This window comes from Coregonus clupeaformis, unplaced genomic scaffold (genome assembly GCF_020615455.1).
Source record: "Coregonus clupeaformis isolate EN_2021a unplaced genomic scaffold, ASM2061545v1 scaf0617, whole genome shotgun sequence".
In the NCBI taxonomy this organism is placed as follows: Eukaryota; Metazoa; Chordata; class Actinopteri; order Salmoniformes; family Salmonidae; genus Coregonus; species Coregonus clupeaformis.
Window position 1 is genome coordinate 182,883 of NW_025534072.1, and position 19,925 is coordinate 202,807.

At 41.1% G+C, this 19,925-nt stretch overlaps 1 protein-coding gene and 1 non-coding gene across 2 annotated transcripts; both read left to right on the plus strand.

The window, feature by feature from the left end:
• Window positions 1-35: 35 nt before the first annotated feature.
• trnaa-cgc lies at window positions 36-109 on the plus strand. Its single transcript has one exon. It is a non-coding gene; the product is annotated as a tRNA-Ala (tRNA).
• Window positions 110-3,829: 3,720 nt separating this feature from the next.
• LOC121554513 lies at window positions 3,830-16,226 on the plus strand. Its single transcript, XM_045216132.1, has 12 exons — window positions 3,830-3,872; window positions 3,993-4,358; window positions 4,460-4,804; window positions 4,904-5,035; window positions 5,174-5,223; window positions 5,342-5,466; window positions 6,496-6,601; window positions 13,034-13,154; window positions 14,863-14,937; window positions 15,083-15,448; window positions 15,628-15,978; window positions 16,090-16,226. Exons 1-12 carry the CDS (start codon window positions 3,830-3,832, stop codon window positions 16,224-16,226), a joined length of 2,217 nt encoding a protein of 738 aa, XP_045072067.1.
• Window positions 16,227-19,925: the final 3,699 nt, after the last annotated feature.

Sequence of the window (19,925 nt, forward strand, 5' to 3'; positions counted from 1 at the left end):
TGTCAAACTCATTTTACATTTGATTTGCATTTGTAGTCCCGTGTAGCTCAGTTGGTAGAGCATGGCGCTCGCAACGCCAGGGTTGTGGGTTCAATTCCCACGGGGGACCAGTATGGAGAAAAAAAAATTACGCACTCACTAACTCTTAGTCGCTCTGGATAAGAGCTACTACTAAAATGCGAAGAAAAATAAAGCATTTTCAATTGTAAACCAAATTAATTAGAATAGGTTGAACTCAACGCATTCTGTTCACACACCTCTGTGGTCATAGTGGAGGGTGTTACAGTGTCTTTCCACTATTGGAAACTAACCTTTCATAGCCTTTTAACAATGGAAGACTGACCTGCAGCAACACACTGCACTATACTTTCCTTTTCAGGGACACTGTACTATTTACACCCCTTAGTGCAACAATGGTCTCTAAACACATTGCATACAATGTAAAGGTCAACGTCTTCTTATTTATGTTAAGTCAGGTAGTCCCTTGCATCATTTTACAGTAAATAAAGTAGGCCTCTTTCAACATAATTACTCATAGTGAAAGTGGCACAACAGCCACCACCACAGAAGGAGGACAGGCCATACTCAGGCATCATGCAGTTGTAGTGGAGGAGGTTTCTTCGTTTTCTCTTTAAGACATAGGCCTACTGATTGCATGACACACATCCCCTCACATACACAGCAACATATTTACATGTATACTGATGTCTGTTATGAACAAAACACGAGGCTGTAGCTATCTACACTTTGATAAGGCCTGTTGGCCTTCTGCACAGGACTCTCTCTCTCTCTCTCTCTCTCTCTCTCTCTCTCTCTCTCTCTCTCTCTCTCTCTCTCTCTCTCTCTCTCTCTCTCTCTCTCTGTGGTTTCAGCAGGATGTCTCAGTTGTGTCAGTCAGTTGTATGACATACGCTTTTGCTCTTCATGATGCCCTTTTTATCAACAATAGAACAGTATTTATATGAGGCAGTTAGTTATATATACATAGTCTACTGATATCTGTGAAAAACCACAACAAACTATTTATTAGGTCATTTGACCTAGAGATCTGAAGTACGTAGTTAAACACAAACCATGGTTTGAAGTGGGATGTAAAGTGTCATCATCATCTGGGCCAAGAAGAAATAGCCTCCTTCTAATTATATAATGGGAGGGCTTTTATTCGTCCATACATTAGAGAATAAATAGTATATGAGATATTGCTGGTTAAGCAACAAAGTTTCCTGTTTCTCTGTGTTATGAAGTGAATGTGTGGTAGTCATAGAGGCCCTAGAGGATGACAGGGTCAAGACATGTGGCCAACCAGGTCCCAACTACTGTATGACTCCCTTGGACCACAATGGCAAGACAAACATTAAGTAAAGGGATCCATTGACTCTTGCTGTTGTGTCTCTTGCTTTGGGTGGACAAGCCCTCTGTTGTCCTGCTTCAGTACATAGTATTGTAGACAGCATGAGCTGTAGTTAGGCCTAATAAAGGATATATCCACAGTAGTCACATTGTTTAAAAAATACATCTGAACATCCACATATTCAAACTTGCTATGTGATAAAGTTGTGCAACACAGAATCAAGCTGTACAACAACATGAAAGGACAGTGTGTGTTCCATTCATGGCCTACTGGGCGGCCTATCGAGTGTTCAGCCAATCAAATCTGACCATCAAAATCAGACGGTACCTGAGATCAACCAATGAACACAAACGCAAGTTTCCGTTATTTTCTGTGGAAAGACTGCATTTTACACAGGTCAATCTCCTCCCGTGAAGGAGCAGGCAAGACGAATAAGCTCCTCACCTTTTTTTTAAATCTGGAAAGCATGGAAGTAACATCTAGCTCAATTGACTAATGTTATACATGTTTACTATACATTTAAAGTGCTTACTATAAGCGTTTGGTAAATGTTTTAAATGTAGTAAATATAGTTGTTTTTTCAGGTGCATTTCCAACACCAGTTATTGTTCAGCCCACCTCTTCCCAGAAAGCAGAGCTTGGAGGCAATGTGACTATTGAATGCCACATGACCAGTGAGACCATAAACTACATGGCATGATGCTTCAGTACATCGCTAAATCTTCTAAGTCCCTGAGTGATGTGCTATTCTACAATGAATTTGATGTTGGCTGATTCACTGTGATGGCTGGCAAAAACACATTTCACCTCAACGTTTCTGCCACAAAGCAAGAGGACATTGGGACCTACTATTGTGGGAAGATTTTCTTGAATCACATGCTGTTTGCTCATGGAACCATGTTAATGCTGACAGGTGAAAATATTACAAATACTGTATTTTTATTATACGGTACCTATTTATATTTTTTATTAGTAATTTTCCATAACCATGCTTTTTTGTGCTCTACCATTCTTAGGCACAACGTCAAAATGCAATGCACACTGAGACCTGTGCAGGAGAACACAGTGTCTATTGGTTCAGACATGGCTCAGGAGAATCCCATCCAGGAATCATTTACAACAATGGAGACAGGAGTGATCAGTGTGAGAAGAGCCCTGAGGCTGGGTCTCCTACACAGAGCTGTGTCTACAACCTCCCCAAGAGGAACCTCAGCATCTCTGATGCTGGGACTTACTACTGTGCTGTGGCCTCATGTGGGGAGATACTGTTCGGGAATAGGACTAGACTGGAGATCAAGGGTAGGTGATACATCTAACATATCTGTTTATATCTATTGTATAATCTACTGTGTCAAACTGCTCACAATACTAGTTATTTAGATCACATAAGAAAACATGCATTCATTGCAAATATTACGGCATTAGATTTGACCTAGAGACTGAATTGAGTGAGTCTGTGTTTCATCCCCATAGCTCCACGGTGACGATGATGTCCTAAACTATACTGCCCTGAAGTTCACTGACAAGAAGAGTATGAAGCCCAGGAGACAGAGGAGAGAACAGAGAGAACAGAGAGAGGAAGAAACCATCTACTATGGAGTGAGTAATCAAGAAAGGATGTGACATGTGAGGGTCATCCAATCAGCATCATTCTAGGTTAAGCCCCACCCCTCCTCTGAACTCCACTTTGATCTTGACTGTTCCAGTGTGAACTGGCTATTATATACATTTCTAATTTGCTGTAGGATGTCATTGCAGGGGCCTAGCTTCACCTAATACAAATGTAAAATAAAGCTGATACTAGGATGATCTCAGAAGTCTCACATCCTCAGCAATACAGGCTGAGGTTGACTGACTGCATACATTTGTTTTTGTAGAAGTGTACAACAAAATGTATATAATGATTTTGCAAATGTCTGAGCTCTTACTTTTCATGATAATGGTTGTAACATGGAAGTCTGTAACCTGCCTTTATGCTTGTGTGATAGTTCAATAAACATATTTTTACTTCCTAGTTAAATGACTTGCCCAATTCTTACCACTTATTTGCACCAGGTGTCAAAGGATCACATCTTTATTTTGTCAAAAAGATGCCAACCTCACCAGAATTCATTTCCTCCTGAAAGCTTGAACTGCTTCTACAGACATGAAGAGAGAAATACAATGTAAACCCCCTGTGTATGTCAAAGAGGACATATGTACCACTAGTCTCAGCCACCGACCCAAATGATGAAAAAATACAAACCAGTAACTCTGACTGTACACCATTGAAGGGCTGCTCTAACTATGGTATGCCACAGGACTCATGTTAGATTGTAGTTTTTATCACATGTTTTATGCCTGTTCAGAGAGCCAATAATATCACTCAGTTCAGAGTTTCCTCCTCCTTCATAATGATTACCCGATGAGTGTCATCATATAAAAGGTGCCCCGTTGTCAGACCCACACACTATACAGTGCAGAAAGGACATTAAAATGATGATTATGTATTGGACAATATTTTTGTTTTACACCAATTTGGGTAAGTAAGAAATATAAATGTGGATCCTTTTGAATGACCATGTAGTCTGAATAATGATAATAATGTATAATTCTGTACTATACCTTTGTCTTTGATTTATTCAGTTTGTTTGCTTCACAGGTTGTGCACTTAACAACGATGTAATCCAACCAGACCCTGTGATGGTTACACACCTGGGACAAAGTGTATCTCTCACTTGCTTTTGTCAATCTAATTTAATGGTCAGAGTCTCTTGGTTCAAACAAATTGTTGGACAGAAGCCTCTTCTCATGGCATCATCATATTATCGCACTCAAAAGGCTTTTTATTACAACAATTTTACCAAGGACTTTAATGAGACTAAACGTTTGAGTGTGAAGAGAGGAGTTGACAGCTGTAACCTGACCATCTCCAAGACAGAGTCAGGGGACTCAGCTACATACTACTGTGGTGCTATGGAAGTGGGCGAAGTCAAATTTGGAGAAGGAACTGTTTTAATTGTCAAAGGTAACTTAAGTCGATACCTAAGTGCGTTCATATAATGCTAAATTAATTAATCTACCAGGAAAATAGAATGTACACACCTTGATCTTACTCACTCTCTTCAGATTCAGGGTCCAACAGCATGTCTGTGATCCAGCAGCCTGTGTCTGAGTCAGTCCAGCCAGGAGACTCTGTGACACTGAACTGTACAATAAACACTGAGACCTGTGCAGGAGAACACAGTGTCTATTGGTTCAGACATGGCTCAGGAGAATCCCGTCCAGGAATCATTTACACCCATGGAGACAGGAGTGATCAGTGTGAGAAGAGCCCTGAGGCTGGGTCTCCTACACAGAGCTGTGTCTACAACCTCCCCAAGAGGATCCTCAGCCTCTCTGATGCTGGGACTTACTACTGTGCTGTGGCCTCATGTGGGGAGATACTGTTTGGGAATGGGACCAAGCTGGACTGTTAGTGATATTTCTGACATTTCTAAAATGTCGTAACATTCTATGCCTGGTTGAACAAAATGTCCTGAATTTCCTCTATCACTGTCTGTATTTCTACAGATGGTTGTAAGGAGGACCATGTTCTCTTGGTGTACTGTCTGGGTGTAGCGTTGGCTCTTTGTGTCATCCTCATCATTGTCCTTGGTTGTGTTTTGTATAAGATGACCAAGAAAACCTCTCTGCTGTGCCAAGGTAGGCATTATCATTGGCCACAATATATGCTTAAACTGCTGGTACAGTATACATTACATGTTTTAGTTGTGAAACTGGGTAAATTCATTGTATGATGAAGATGTTGATGATGATGATTCCTTCATGTTTGTCTAAAAGGAACGCATCCTCAGCTAAGTGGTACGGCAGTCCCCAGTTCACATAACCAGGTATGTAGACCTTATGGTGAACTATTCTGAGTATGACTTTGATTTACTGTAAATTATTCTATCAAATTATCTGGTCATTTCCTGATGTCTTTGGAATTTGTTTTGCTATTCCTCTTAGGATCAAGAAGATGATGACACACTCACGTCGGTCCATTACACTGCTCTGAATGTCATCCACAAGAAGCCAAAGACCCAGAGACAGAGGAGTGCCATGGAGAGAGACACTGTGTATTCTGGGGTGAGGTGCCAAAACATGGACTGAAACATAGATTTACCTCCTTTAAGACTTGCATTGCTTTTTCTGTTACACACTGTGTTTTTATCATTAGAATTGTGTTACAATTGCTTGTATTCTGTCAAACTCCTTATTACATTACTGTTGTGATACTGTTGTTATAAAATAAAACATTAATTCACTGTAATTTAGTTGTATTGTTTGATTTTCACTCATATTCTTCAAGTTAAACTGAGAAGTTTGTAGGGACATTGCATCCAGATTACATGCTGTGCATAATAGCATGCATAGAGGACATTCTATTGACTAACACTTTCAGTTGTCTCAAACTCTTTTTAAGCTGTATCCTGCATCACATCTCTGTGGTGTTCTGAAGGCCCTAAATAGATTTTCCACACAGCTTAACTCCTTTCTAGCCCCCAGCAATGACCGCCAGTCCTCACCACACACTGTCTTCACACACCTCAGTGCATCAAAGCCACAAACATCCATGTTACTGAGGGCACAACTCACTCTCTTCATGAGAAAAGCCTGAACTAAAAATAGACTTCTCAGCTGAGTATATTTTGAAGAGAGCTGATATTGTTGAAAATATAATCCAAATATGACAATGTACACATTGTAACTAAGAAGTTTTCACAAGCAATACAAAATGTGAACGTGCATATGTGCAGGTTGAAGTACTGCACTTCATTTCTCTTTCAATAGGGTGCAGCAGTGTACATCAAAGAGGGCGGCAGGTAGCTTAGTGGTTAAGAGCGTTGTGCCAGTAACCGAAAGGTCGCTGGTTCTAATCCCCGATCCAACTAAGGGAAAAATCTGTCGGTGTGCCCTTGAGCAAGGCACTTAACCCTAATGGAGGAGCCACACAATCACTCAAAATAAAATGGGTAGCAGAGTGATCTCTATATGACAAAGACAATGACTTGTGTTTGTGTGTACTTTTGTATTGAGTTCCAGGGAGTAGTTGAATAAGTATTGGAGAGAACCTATTTATTCAAATCATCTCTCCTCTGTAATGTGTTGTCCTCTTCTAGTTGTGTTGATAGCATGCCATTCAAACCCACCCCCAAACAACAAGTTCACAGGTTCTCTGCAGTCTTCTGTAAGCCCAAGACGAGGCCGTGTCTACGCTTTGGTCAGGTGGGCTTGCTGGCTTTGTGCACACAGCAACCTTCTACCTGCTCTCTGTGTCTCTGTGTCTCTATTTGGTTTTCAGCAGGATGTCTATGTGGTGTCACTATTGTTCTCACCATCTTTACTTGTTGTTCATGTTGCCCCTGACAACTTTCAGCCAAAGCAAAAAAGTTACTTATAAAACTGACTCTAATATATATTTGTTACCTGTTTCAGGAAGCTAGGCGTATGTCGCACGTCACTACTTCACAGGAGAGGCATTTAAACGTTTATTTGTATTTTTATAAAAATGTGTTTTTTGGCAGAAATGCCTTCTGGAACATGTGAACTTTCATGTGCCTTAATAACAAACGTGTATGCCATTTGTAAATAGGAATAAAGGAAAAATATTTACATCATAGTTGGTTTAGCCACAGAAAAAGCTAGCTAACATTGAACCTAGTTGGTTAGCTTTAGCTACCTGCAGATTCATACTTTAGCATTTCATGCATGGTGGCTAGGTGGCTAGCTATGACAAACCATGGTTTGAAGTGGGATGTAAAGTGTCATCATGTTCTAATTATATAATTGGAGGGCTTTTATTCGTCCATTCATTAGAGAATAAATAGTATATGAGATATTGCTGGTTAAGCAACAACGTTTCCTGTTTCTCTGTGTTATGAAGTGAATGTGTGGTAGTCATAGAGGCCCTAGAGGATAACAGGGTCATAACATGTGGCCAACCAGGTCCCAACTACTGTATGACTCCCTTGGACCATAATGGCAAGACAAACATTAAGTAAAGGGATCCATTTACACTTGCTGTTGTGCCTCTTACTTTGGGTGGACAAGCCCTCTGTTGGCCTGCTTCAGTACATAGTATTGTAGACAGCATAAGCTGTAGTTAGACCTAATAAAGGATAAATCCATAGTAGTCACATTGTTAAAAATAAATAAACTGAACATCCACATATTCAAACTTGCTATGTGATAAAGTTGTGCAACACGGAATCAAGCTGTACAACAACATGAAAGGACAGTGTTTGTTCAATTCATGGCCTACTGGGCGGCCTATCGAGTGTTCAGCCAATCAAATCTTACCATCAAACTCAGACGGTACCTGAGATCAACCAATGAACGCAAACTTAAGTTTCCATTCATTTCTGTAGAGAGACTGCATTTTTCCATTCATTTCTGTAGAGAGACTGCATTTTACACAGGTCAATCTCATCCCGTGAAGGAGCAAGCAAGACGAATAAGCCCCTTTCTTTTGATCTGGAAAGCATGGAAGTAACATCTAGCTCAATTGACTAATGTTAAACATGTTTGCTATATATTTAAAGTGCTTACTATAGGCATTTGGTAAATGTTTTAAATGTAGTTGTTTTTTTCAGGTGCATCTCAAACACCAGTTATTGTTCAGCCAACTTCTTCCCAGAAAGCAGAGCTTGGAGGCAATGTGACTATTGAATGCCACATGACCAGTGAGAACACAAACTACATGGTAAGGTACAAACTCACCACCGGCATGGTGCTTCAGTACATCGCTAAATCTTCTAAGTACCTGAGTGATGTGCTATTCTACAATGAATTTGATGATGGCTGATTCACTGTGATGGCAGGCAAAAACACATTGCCTCAATATTTCTGCGACAAAGTAAGAGGACATTGGGACCTACTATTGTGGGAAGATGTTCTTGAATCACATGCTGTTTGCTCATGGAACCATGTTAATGCTGACAGGTGAAAATATTACAAATACTGTTTTTTTATTATATAGTACTTACTTATATTCTTTATTACACATTTCCATAACCATGCTTTTTTGTGATCTACCTTTCTTAGGCACAACGTGAAAACGCAAAACACACTGTGACCTGTGCAGGAGTAGTCAGTGTCTATTGGTTCAGACATGGCTCAGGAGAATCCCGTCCTATCCAGGAATCATGTACACCCATGGAGACAGGAGTGATCAGTGTGAGAACAGCCCTGAGGCTGGGTCTCCTACACAGAGCTGTGTCTACAACCTACCCAAGAGGAACCTCAGCCTCTCTGATGCTGGTACTTACTACTGTGCTGTGGCCTCAGTCAGTTTGTTCATTCTTCGTTGTTGAAGTCCATGACAATTAGAAACACAGCTCCACTGATGTACTGCATGCCATGTTGACTAACACAATATCTTATAACTTACAAGATTATAGGTTTGATCAATTATTGAACTGTAATCATTAGTTTACAGAATGTAGAGTAGAAGGTGTATCCATGCTACAGCCAAGAGCCCTACCCAGCCAGTTACACCCCTGACCCCTACACGCTTAGAAAAAAGGGTTCCAAAAGGGTTATTTGGCTGTCCTGATAGGATAGCCCTTTTTAGTTCCAGGTAGAACCCTTTTCAAACTCGGCTAAGTGAATCGAACGAGCGTGCTCTCACGCTTTCTTAAAATACCTTTGCTTGAAAAACTAGACAAAAGTGGCAAAAGCACTTTTTGTCTGTTTTGAGACGCCGTAGCTAGTATACACTTTGGCTACTGACTTCGGTTTGCCTCAATAATTTTTTGGTGTTCACGAACAACCGAAAAACCCTTGTCGAAGAACAAAATGAACAAAAACATCACGAAATGTCGACATAATATATGCACAAACTATTCTGAACTGTTTCGGCTGGAAAGCATTTGGCCGCCTTTACACTTCAGAATGTTTCTGTGAATGATAGGGAAATACACTTGACTTGTTTCATCCTGTAAGTGATTCCTCCATATACACTCGTAATGCTCCACCCCTATTCTCGCTGGCACAAATCAATACATGCTCTATGCACTACAGACCTCCTAGAGGTCATTTGGAGTATTGTAACTGTGGAATGACCTGGTAAAAATAGTATTTTTCTCTACTTTAGGTGCACTTGGTTTAACTTGACCAGTGCAATTGAGGCAAAATAATTAAAGTACACCTAAGTGTGAAAATAATAATAGCCTACTTTTTTGAGCTAGGTCTGTCCAGAGAGGTGAGAAAACCACAAACCTTCATCAGTCCAGTCAGTAGTCTGTGTGACTCTGTAGTGTACAAGAATATGCTACATAATCATAGGTGTCAACGAAAACGATGGGTGTTTCTCTAAATGCATACTACCATGCTCCGAGCACGCAAATTGGAGCACGGGAGTGTCGGAGTATCAAAATCAAAGTATGCTAAATGGAGCACGGAGGGCACTTCTTGAATGCGTACTCCGCTTGTACATATTCTGAAGCATGCATCAATGCAAGCTTCATCAGAAAGTATGGAAATAAATATTACGCAACCACATAAAAATAAATCAACATTTCTTGAAATCAATTGCGTCCATTATTTGAGCTGAAGCGAGAGAAAATACAATCCGACTTCGAAATGAAATGTTGCCTATTCACATCTCATATGTTGCCACATAATTTTTATGTGGTTATGCCTTATCTTGATACGTTTATAAATACATGCTGTGTTCATTTTGGCATGTTTACCTGCCTACGTACTGTACATCGCAAGCCCATGATAAGTCAATAGGGCTAACTGGTATAAAGAAGATAGCCCTTTTTGGTAAAAGACCAAGTCCATATTATGGTAAGAACAGCTCAAATAAGCAAAGAGAAACGACAGTCCCATCATTATTTTAAGACATGAAGGTCAGTCAATACGGAAAATGTCAAGAACTTTGAAAGTTTCTTCAAATGCAGTCGCAAAAACCATCAAGCGCTATGATGAAACTGGCTCTCATGAGGACCGCCACAGGAATGGAAGACCAGAGTTACCTTTGCTGCAGAGGATAATTAAGTTCATTAGAGTTACCAGCCTCAGAAATTGCAGCACAAATAAATGTTTCACAGAATTCAAGTCACAGACACATCTCAACATCAATTATTCAGAGGGGACTTTATGAATCAGGCCTTCATGGTCGAATTACTGCAAAGAAATCACTTCTAAAGGACACCAATAATAAGAAGAGACCTGCTTGGGCCAAGAAACGTGAGCAATGGACATTAGACCGGTGGAAATGTGTCCTTTGGTCTGGAGTCCAAATTTGAGATTTTTGGTTTCGACCACCGTGTCTTTTTGAGACGCGGTGTTGGTGAACGGATGATCTCCACATGTGTAGTTCCCACCATAAAGCATGGAGGAGGAGGTGTTATGGTGTGGGCGTGCTTTGCTGGTGACACTGTCAGTCATTTATTCAGTAATCAAGGCACGCTTAACCAGCACGTCTACCACAACATTATGCAGCGATACGCCATCCGGTTTGGGCTTAGTGGGACTATCTTTTGTTTTTCAACTGGACAATGACCCAACACACATCCAGGCTGTGTAAGGGCTATTTGACCAAGAAGGATAGTGATGGAGTGCTGCATCAGATGACCTGGCCTCCACAATCCCCCGACCTCAACCCAATTGAGATGGTTTGGGATGAGTCGGACGGCAGAGTGAAGGAAAAGCAGCCAACATGTGCTCAGCATATGTGGGAAGTCCTTCAAGACTGTTAATAATAATAATTGCAGGTGAAGTTGGTTGAGAGAATTCCAAGAGTGTGCCAAGCTGTCATCAAGGAAAAGGGTGGCTAATTGAAGAATCTCAAATCTAAAATATATTTTGATTTGTTTAACACATTTTTGGTTACTACATGATTCCATATGTGTTATTTCATAGTTTTGATGTCTTCACTATTATTCTACAATGTAGAAAATAGTAAAAATGAAGAAAAACCCTTGAATGAGTAGGTGTGTACAAAATTTTGACTGGTACTGTAGGTAGAGTTATTAAAGATAGCCATGAAGAACTATTAGCTAGTTACCCACAAAGAATTGACATATATTTTGCATAACATTAGTTTAAGGTCATTTTTGCCTGTTAATCTATCTGGTTAGCTACATTACTATGATTCACATATAGCTAGCTGATAGTTATGAAGTAAAACAGTTGTTTTGTGTTTATCTAGTTTTGTCTCTATTGCCATTGTCCTGGCTTGAAGACGGTTCAGTGAATGGGTAAGTCGCAAGTCCATAGTATGTCAATTGGGCTAACTGGATAGCTAGCTAACCACAAAGAATTGCTAGCTACCCACGAAAAATGTACATCTACCTTGCATAACATTAGATTTAGGTCATTTTTGCCTGTTTAACTATCTTGCTAGATAGATTTTTATTATTCACATATGTAGCTGGCAATTATGAAGTAAAACGTTTTCTTTGTGCATATCTAGTTTTGTCTATTATTACCATTGTCATGGCTGGAAGAAGGTTCAGAGAATGGGGAGGTGCAGCGTGAGGTAATACAGTAGGGGGAGTGTGAATACTTCTCAAATGTAATATTTTATGCATTCTCCACACTCTCGTGCTCACAAGAATATACTCAAGAGAACGTCGTCAGAGAATGGACTCGGAGCATGAGAGTGTGGAGCATGGTAGAACGTATATTGAGAAACACCCTATGCCTACCAGTTGAACCGATCACCGTTTACCCCATTGTTGAAGTGTTGTTCAAATGGGTAGACTTTTTCCACACACGATAATCTCTTCAAAGATGATGTCACTGTGTATGATATTTCTATTTTTCAAACAAATGGGTGAGTTAAACCTTTATAATTATGTGCTTCCTAAAAAATACAAGAGGTATGTTAGTAGTATTCACAGACAATTTGAGGCATCTACATCCAACACTGGAATGGTTGTATTTTGTATAATGGCTAATATATTTGAATATGTAATGTTTTTTTTGTGACAGTCCCAGCCAGCCCTTTGTCTATAGTGTCAGCCAATGTTGGAGGCACAGTAACTTTGCATTGTGTCAACTTAAACTGCCTGTGATTGGTATAAATGTTTTTTTAATCTATATCTCTTATCCATTTTCTATTTTCTTATTTTACAGTTTGTGCATTGACTATGGACAACAAGACCTGGTGATAGTAACTCATCTGGGAGGTAGTGTGACTCTCAATTGCTTTTGTCCATCTAGTTTGATGACCTATGTTGCTTGGTTCAAGCAGACTGTTGGACAGAAGCCTCTACTCATGGCATCATCATTTCACACCAATCAAGATAGTTGTTATACAACAACTTTATGAAGGACTTTAATGAGACTAAACGTTTGAGTGTGAAGAGAGGAGTTGACAGCTCTAACCTGACCATCTCCAAGACAGAGTCAGGGGACTCAGCTACATACTATTGTGGTGTGCTTTGTTCGTGAACAACATTGAATTTGAAGAAGGAACTCTTTTAGTTGTCAAAGGTAACTTAAATTGCGTCTTTCATTTTGGCACTTGAGAGTGTTCATAAAATGATACATTAATTAAAATAGAATGTCCTCCATGATCTTACTCATTCTCTTGTCAGTGTTTATTGGGTCAGACATGGCTCAGGAGAATCACATCCAGGAATCAATTGCACCCATCAGTGTGATCAGTGAGAGAAGAGCCCTGAGGCTGGGTCTCCTACACAGAGCTGTGTCTACAACCTCCCCAAGAGGAACCTCAGCCTCTCTGATGCTGGGACTTACTACTGTGCTGTGGCATCATGTGGGGAGATACTGTTCGGGAACGGTACCAAGCTGGACATCAAGGGTAGGTGATACATCTTACATTTTTGTTTATATCTATTGGATACTTTACTGTGTAAAACTGTACACAGTATTAGTTATTTAGATCACATTAGAAAATGTGCAATCATCCATATAGTTAATATACTTCTATCCCCATATTTATTTTCACAGACAATGGCGCAGACCCTCTTCTCTTGGTGTACTGCATTGGAGTAGCATTATCTCTCTCTCTAATCCTGTTTCTTGTCCTGACTTGCATCATTTACAAGATGAACAAGAGTGCATGTATGCAGTGCAGAGGTAAGTGACTTATTCTTAGAAGTTGCTCTTCTTTGATATCACCATCTACAGATGTATCAGTAGTGAGGGGTAAGTAGAGGATCCGGCTCTCAAACAAGATGTCAAGCCTGTCTTGTCTTTGGATGCAGGGGTAAGTAGAATTCCTTATATTTTATATTACATAAAAAATATGTGAAAATGGTTCCATTGAATAATAACAAGTAAGTAATTTTCCCCTCCATTTTCTAATTGTTCTTCACAGGCCCATGATGCAGACAGTCTCCATTATGTAGCTCTGAATCTGAGCAACAAGAAGAACAGGTCTAGAAGACAGAGAAGCAACATGGAGGAAGAGACGGTGCACTCTGGGATCAGACAGTAGAACAATAAAACAGATGTCAATTAAAATGCATGAGCTCTTAGTTAACTGTATTAGCTTTGTTATTGTAACTGTAGCTACTAATAAATGAAATGCATTGCTTCTCTGCCATGTCATATTGATTTGCTTGTGATAAGATGAATGAAGTGTTTAACAATAATCAAGACAAAGGAAGTTGAATGTATTTACTTGGGCCATACTCTTTAAGTTGTGTCGTTGAATGTGTTTTCTCTTCTCATGCCACTAACACCCCCTATCACACAAAGCAACCGATTTACAGTTACTCTGTGGTCTGTGATGAACACAAGATGAGGATGTCTCTACGCTTTGTTAGGGCCTGCTGTCCTCAGGCATTCAGAACCCTTGTCTCTCGCTCTGCTGTTTTCACTCTCTCTCTCCCTCTCTATCTCTTTTTTTATCTCTCTTTTTCTCTATTTCTGTGGTTTTCAGCCAGATGTCTCAGAACTCTTAGTGCTGTATGCTATACTGCTTCCTATTCAAATTGACAATTTTTGCAACAATAAACAAACTCTTTTGTTGAGGCAGCTTATCTATACCAGGTCAACTGAAATCTGTGAAAAAACACAATGATCTATGTATTAGGTAATTTGACGTAGAGATTAGTACAGTATTCTCAATGAAACAGAAACCCTGTATCATGGGAGGGCATTCTATCCATCTATTCTACTGAGTGTAAATACTGAATGAGAGATCACTAAAAGAAGACTACTGTATTGTGTTTGCTGTGTTTGTTATGTGTTTTTAATAGATGTTTTTGGTGAGGTGAAGTGACTGTTTGGTGATAGAAGACCTAGTGGATAACAATGTCATTGCATGCATGGTCCAAAAAGTTCACAAATTTGAGTCTTTTAGACAACAGCAGCTGCAGTGATAAAGAATAAGGGAAACCGTACGTCAAAAAGCTGTGCTCTAAACTATAAGAGTCTACCTGTAGGACAATTCTGGGACTTTGGGACTCGTGCCTGAATGAGGCGTCAACAAAAATGATTTGGTCTAGTTCGACCAATCACTTATAACTCCATTGTTGAAGGGTGGACTCTTTCCACTCAAGACCCTAGTTGTGAAGAGCTGACAACTTTAAAGATGATCACACTGTGTCTGATATTTCCACTTCTTGTAGAGATGGGTAAGTCAATATTTTACTTTTCTCTGCTTATGTGATGTCCATACTTGATTTGGAGACACAAGATATCCAATTATTGTTCTACAGACACTTTGACAATCCAAAATTGTATTTGAGGTATGTAACAGCTAATATATTTTCATTTTAGTTCATGGGGTATCTTGGACTGAATCATCATCCATACATCAGGAGAGTGTTCTCATGTCAGCCAAAATTGGAGACACTGTGATTTTGCATTGCTTCCATGAAGGCGACGTGGGAATAATGTTCTCCTGGTACAAGCAAACCTTTCGAAATATTCCTCAGCTCATCTCAACCATCTATAAGTATCAGAGGAATGCAACATTTTACCATGAGTTTAAGGATAACCCTCACTTCTCAGTGGAAGGTGGACAAGGAAAGAATCACCTAAGGATCTCAGACACGCAACTCTCTGATTCAGGCAAATATTATTGTGGAAGTGCTAATGGAATCAAGTTGGAGTTTGGACAAGGAGTCAATCTTATCATAAAAGGTAAAGGGAACGTTTTTACTATGATTAATTGTTTGTAAATATGAATTCACAGATATACAGTGTAAATATGAAATATTATCTTAATCAGATGTAATCTTGAATTAATACATTTTGATTTACAACACTTGCTACAGTGATATTCTAAAGAGATTACATGTATTTAATGGCCTTCTTGTCAGGTTCAGGGTCCAGAAATATGTCTGTTCTCCAGCAGTCTGTGTCTGAGTCAGTCCAGCCAGGAGACTCTGTGACTCTGAACTGTACAATACACACTGAGACCTGTGCAGGAGAACATAGTGTCTATTGGTTCAGACATAGCTCAGGAGATTCCCGTCCAGGAATCATTTACACCTATGGAGACAGGAGTGATCCGTGTCAGAAGAGCCCTGAGGCTGGGTCTCCTACACAGAGCTGTGTCTACAACCTCCCCAAGAGGAACCTCAGCCTCTCTGATGCTGGGACTTACTACTGTGCTGTGGCCTCATGTGGGGAGATACTGTTCGGGAACGGTACCAAGCTGGACATTGAGGGTAGGTTAAATAGCTGTCATTGTTCTTTATATCTACTCTATAGTCTACTGTGTAGAACATACATTTACTTGCTATTCTGAGTTTCTTCTATTGCTGTTTGAATTTCAACAGGCGAGAGTGCAGACCCTCTTCTCTTGGTGTACTGCCTGGCCGTAGCATTGGCTCTAGCGTTCATCTTGATCATTGTTCTTGCTTGCATAATTTACAAGATGAAGAAGACAACATGTCTGCAGTGCAGTGGTAAGTGATTAAAAGTTGCTATTCTTTGATGTCACCATCTCTAGATGTAGCAAAAGTGGAAGACATGGCAGTATCTCTAGTGTTTTGTGTCTTTGTTCTCAGAACTGGTGTCTCAGACAAGAGGTCCTACAGTTTCCCTGTCAGATGCAGGGGTATGCAGAAATCCTTATGTGTTGCATGTCTTATACAAATACAACATTATCAGACTTGGCTTGCATTACCAAATTGTGCAAAAAGTAATACATTTCATGTCAACAAAACTATTTTGTTATTCACAGAGCCAAGATGCAGACAGTCTCCATTACGTAGCTCTGACTCTGAGCAACAAGAAGAACAGGTCTAGTAGACAGAGAAGCAACATGGAGGAAGATACAGTGGTCATGTACTCTGGAATTAGACAGTAGAACTGGTTGAATGAAACAATTTCCCCTTCATACTAGATAGCTCTGTTTAACTAGCTCTTGCTTCATTTGTTCTTTTTTTATTGGATATGCATTTTTTTTTAATGAAAACAGTGGTCAAAGGTTATTTTACAAATGTAATACAAAGTAGAAATAATTTCATGCATTGCTTCTCTGTCAGACTAATTTTACATTTGGTTTGCATATGTCAAGAAAAATAAACAATTTCCAACTGTTAAACCAAATTAATTTGAATAAGTTCAACTCAATGAATTCTGTTCACACACCTCTGTGGTCATAGTGGAGGGTGTTACAGTGTCTTTCAACTATTGGAAACAAACCTTTCATAGACCTTTAACACATGAAGACTGACCTGCAGCAACACACTGCAATCTACTTTCCCTCTCAGGGCCAAAGTACTGTTCACACCTGTTAGTGCAACATTGGTCTCTACACACGGTGCTTACAATGTAAAGGTCAATGTCTTCTCATTTATGTTAAGTCAGTTAGTCCCTTGCATCATTTTACAGTAAATAAAGGAGGCCTCTTTCAACATAATTACTCATAGTGAAAGTGGCACAACAGCCACCACCACAGAAGGAGGACAGGCCATACTCAGGCATCATGCAGTTGTAGTGGAGGAGGTTTCTTCTTTGTTTTCTCTTTAAGACATAGGCCTACTGATTGCATGACACACACCCCCTCACATACACAGCAACGTATTTAAATGTACTCTGATGTCTGTTATGAACAAAACATGAGGCTGTACTTATCTACACTTTGTTATGGCCTATTGGCCTTCTACACAGGACCCTCTCAATCTCTCTCTCTCTCTCTCTCTCTCTCTCTCTCTCTCTCTCTCTCTCTCTCTCTCTCTCTCTCTCTCTCTCTCTCTCTCTCTCTCTCTCTGTCTCTCTCTCTGTCTCTCTCTCTCTGTGTGGTTTCAGCAGGATGTCTCAGTGGTATCAGTTAGTTGTGTGACATACTCTTTTGCTCTTCATGTTGCCCTTTTTATCAACAATATAACACTATTTTTATGAGGCAGATAGTTATATGTATACAGTCTACTGAAATCTGTGAAAAAACACAGTTAACTATTTATTAGGTCATTTGACCTAGAGATCTAAAGTCCTCAGTGAAATACAAAGGATCATTATCATCATCTGGGCCAAGAAGAAAGAGCCTTCTTCTATTTATATAATGGGAGGGCTTTTATTTGTCCATACATTAGAGAATAAATAGTATATGAGATATTGCTGGTTAAGCAACAACGTTTCCCGTTTCTCTGTGTTATGAAGTGAATGTGTGGTAGTCATAGAGGCCCTAGAGGATGACAGGGTCAAGACATGTGGCCAACCAGGTCCCAACTACTGTATGACGCCCTTGGACCATAATGGCAAGACAAACATTAAGTAAAGGGATCCATTTACACTTGCTGTTGTGTCTCTTGCTTTGGGTGGACAAACCCTCTGTTGGCCTGCTGCAGTACATAGTATTGTAGACAGCATGAGCTGTAGTTAGGCCTAATAAAGGATATATCCACAGTAGTCACATTGTTTAAAAAATACATCTGAACATCCACATATTCAAACTTGCTATGTGATAAAGTTGTGCAACACGGAATCAAGCTGTACAACAACATGAAAGGACAGTGTGTGTTCCATTCATGGCCTACTGGGCGGCCTATCGAGTGTTCAGCCAATCAAATCTGACCATCAAAATCAGACGTTACCTGAGATCAACCAACGAATGCAAACGCAAGTTTCCTTTCTATAGAGACTGCATTTTACAGGTCAATCTTGTTCCGTGAAGGAGCAAAAAATTTGAATAAGCTAGCTCAACTGAGTAATGTTATACATGTTTACTATAAATGTAAAGTGCTTACTATAGGCGTTTGGTAAATGTTTTAAATGTAGTAAATATAGTGTTATTGTTCAGCCTACTTCTTCCCAGAAAGCACAGCTTGGAAGCAATGTGACTATTGAATGCCACATGACCAGTGAGACCATAAACTACATGGCATGATGCTTCAGTACATTGGTAAATCTTCTAAGTCCCTGAGTGATGTTGTCACGCCCTGGCTCTGGGGACTCGTATATGTTGAGCCAGGGTGTGGATTGTCTATGTTGTATTTTCTATGTTTTGTTCTAGTTCGTGTAGATCTATGTTGGCCAGGGTGGTTCCCAATCAGAGGCAGCTGATTCTCGTTGTCTCTGATTGGGAACAATACTTAGGCAGCCTGTTTTGGCACAGTTAATTGTGGGATCTTGTTCCGTTTAGGTTTGTGTTGTATGACCGAGGACTTCACGTTTCGTTTTGTTGTTTTGTTGTATTGTGCAAAGTACGCATTAAAAGATGTACGCATATCACGCTGCGCCTTGGTCCACTTATTACGACGATCGTGACAGAAGATCCCACCTCGACTGGATCAAGCAGCGTGACGAGGAGAGAGGATGGACGTGGGGGGAGAAGAGTGAGAGTCTGGCGAGAGCCATGGAGGCCATGTTCACGGGGGAGAGACAAGCCCCATTTTTTTTTAGGGGGGGGGCTCACACCGTGGACGGCGAGGCAGCGGGAGGCCGCGATAGAGCGGTTCGGCAGGTTTGCAGAGGAGGCCGCCAGGTTACGGGGGCCACTGGTCACGAGGGAGAAGGAGAGTTTAGAGGCACGGCGAGAGGTACTGAGGTGTGTTACCAGTCCGGTCCGGCCCGTTCCTGATCCCCGCACAAGGCCAGTGGTGTGTGTTCCCAGGACGGTTCGGCCTGTTCCTGCTCCCCGCACCAAGCCTGTGGTGCGCATCGCCAGCCCGGTCCGGCCTGTTCCTGTCCCTCGCACCAAGCCTGTGGTGCGCGTCGCCAGCCCGGTCCGGCCCGTTCCTGCTCCCCGCACCAAGCCAGTGGTGCGCGTCGCCAGCCCGGTCCGGCCTGTTCCTGCTCCCCGCACCAAGCTAGTGGTGCGCGTTGTCAGTCCGGCACGGCCTGTTCCTGCTCCCCGCACCAAGCCAGTGGTGCGGCGTCGCCAACCGGTCCGGCCTGTTCTGCTCCCGCACCAAGCTAGTGGTGCGCGTTGTCAGTCCGGCACGGCCTGTTCCTGCTCCCCGCACCAAGCCAGTGGTGCGCGTCGTCAGCCCGGTCCGGCCCGTTCCTGCTCCCCGCACCAAGCCAGTAGTGCGCGTCGCCAGCCCGGTCCGGCCTGTTCCTGCTCCCCGCACCAAGCCAGTGGTGCGCGTCGTCAGTCCGGCACAGCCCGTGCCTGTTCCACCGGTGCCTGGTCAGGTACCGGTCAGCTGCTCCACACCGGAGCCTG

Excerpts from the sequence above, each read along its gene's own strand:
- LOC121554513 (XM_045216132.1), top strand. The coding sequence starts at position 3,830 with ATGATTATGTATTGGACAATATTTTTGTTTTACACCAATTTGG. Across the intron at positions 3,873-3,992 it reads TTTGTTTTACACCAATTTGG|GTTGTGCACTTAACAACGAT; the intron begins GTAAGTAAGAAA and ends TTTGCTTCACAG. Across the intron at positions 5,224-5,341 it reads TCCCCAGTTCACATAACCAG|GATCAAGAAGATGATGACAC; the intron begins GTATGTAGACCT and ends TATTCCTCTTAG.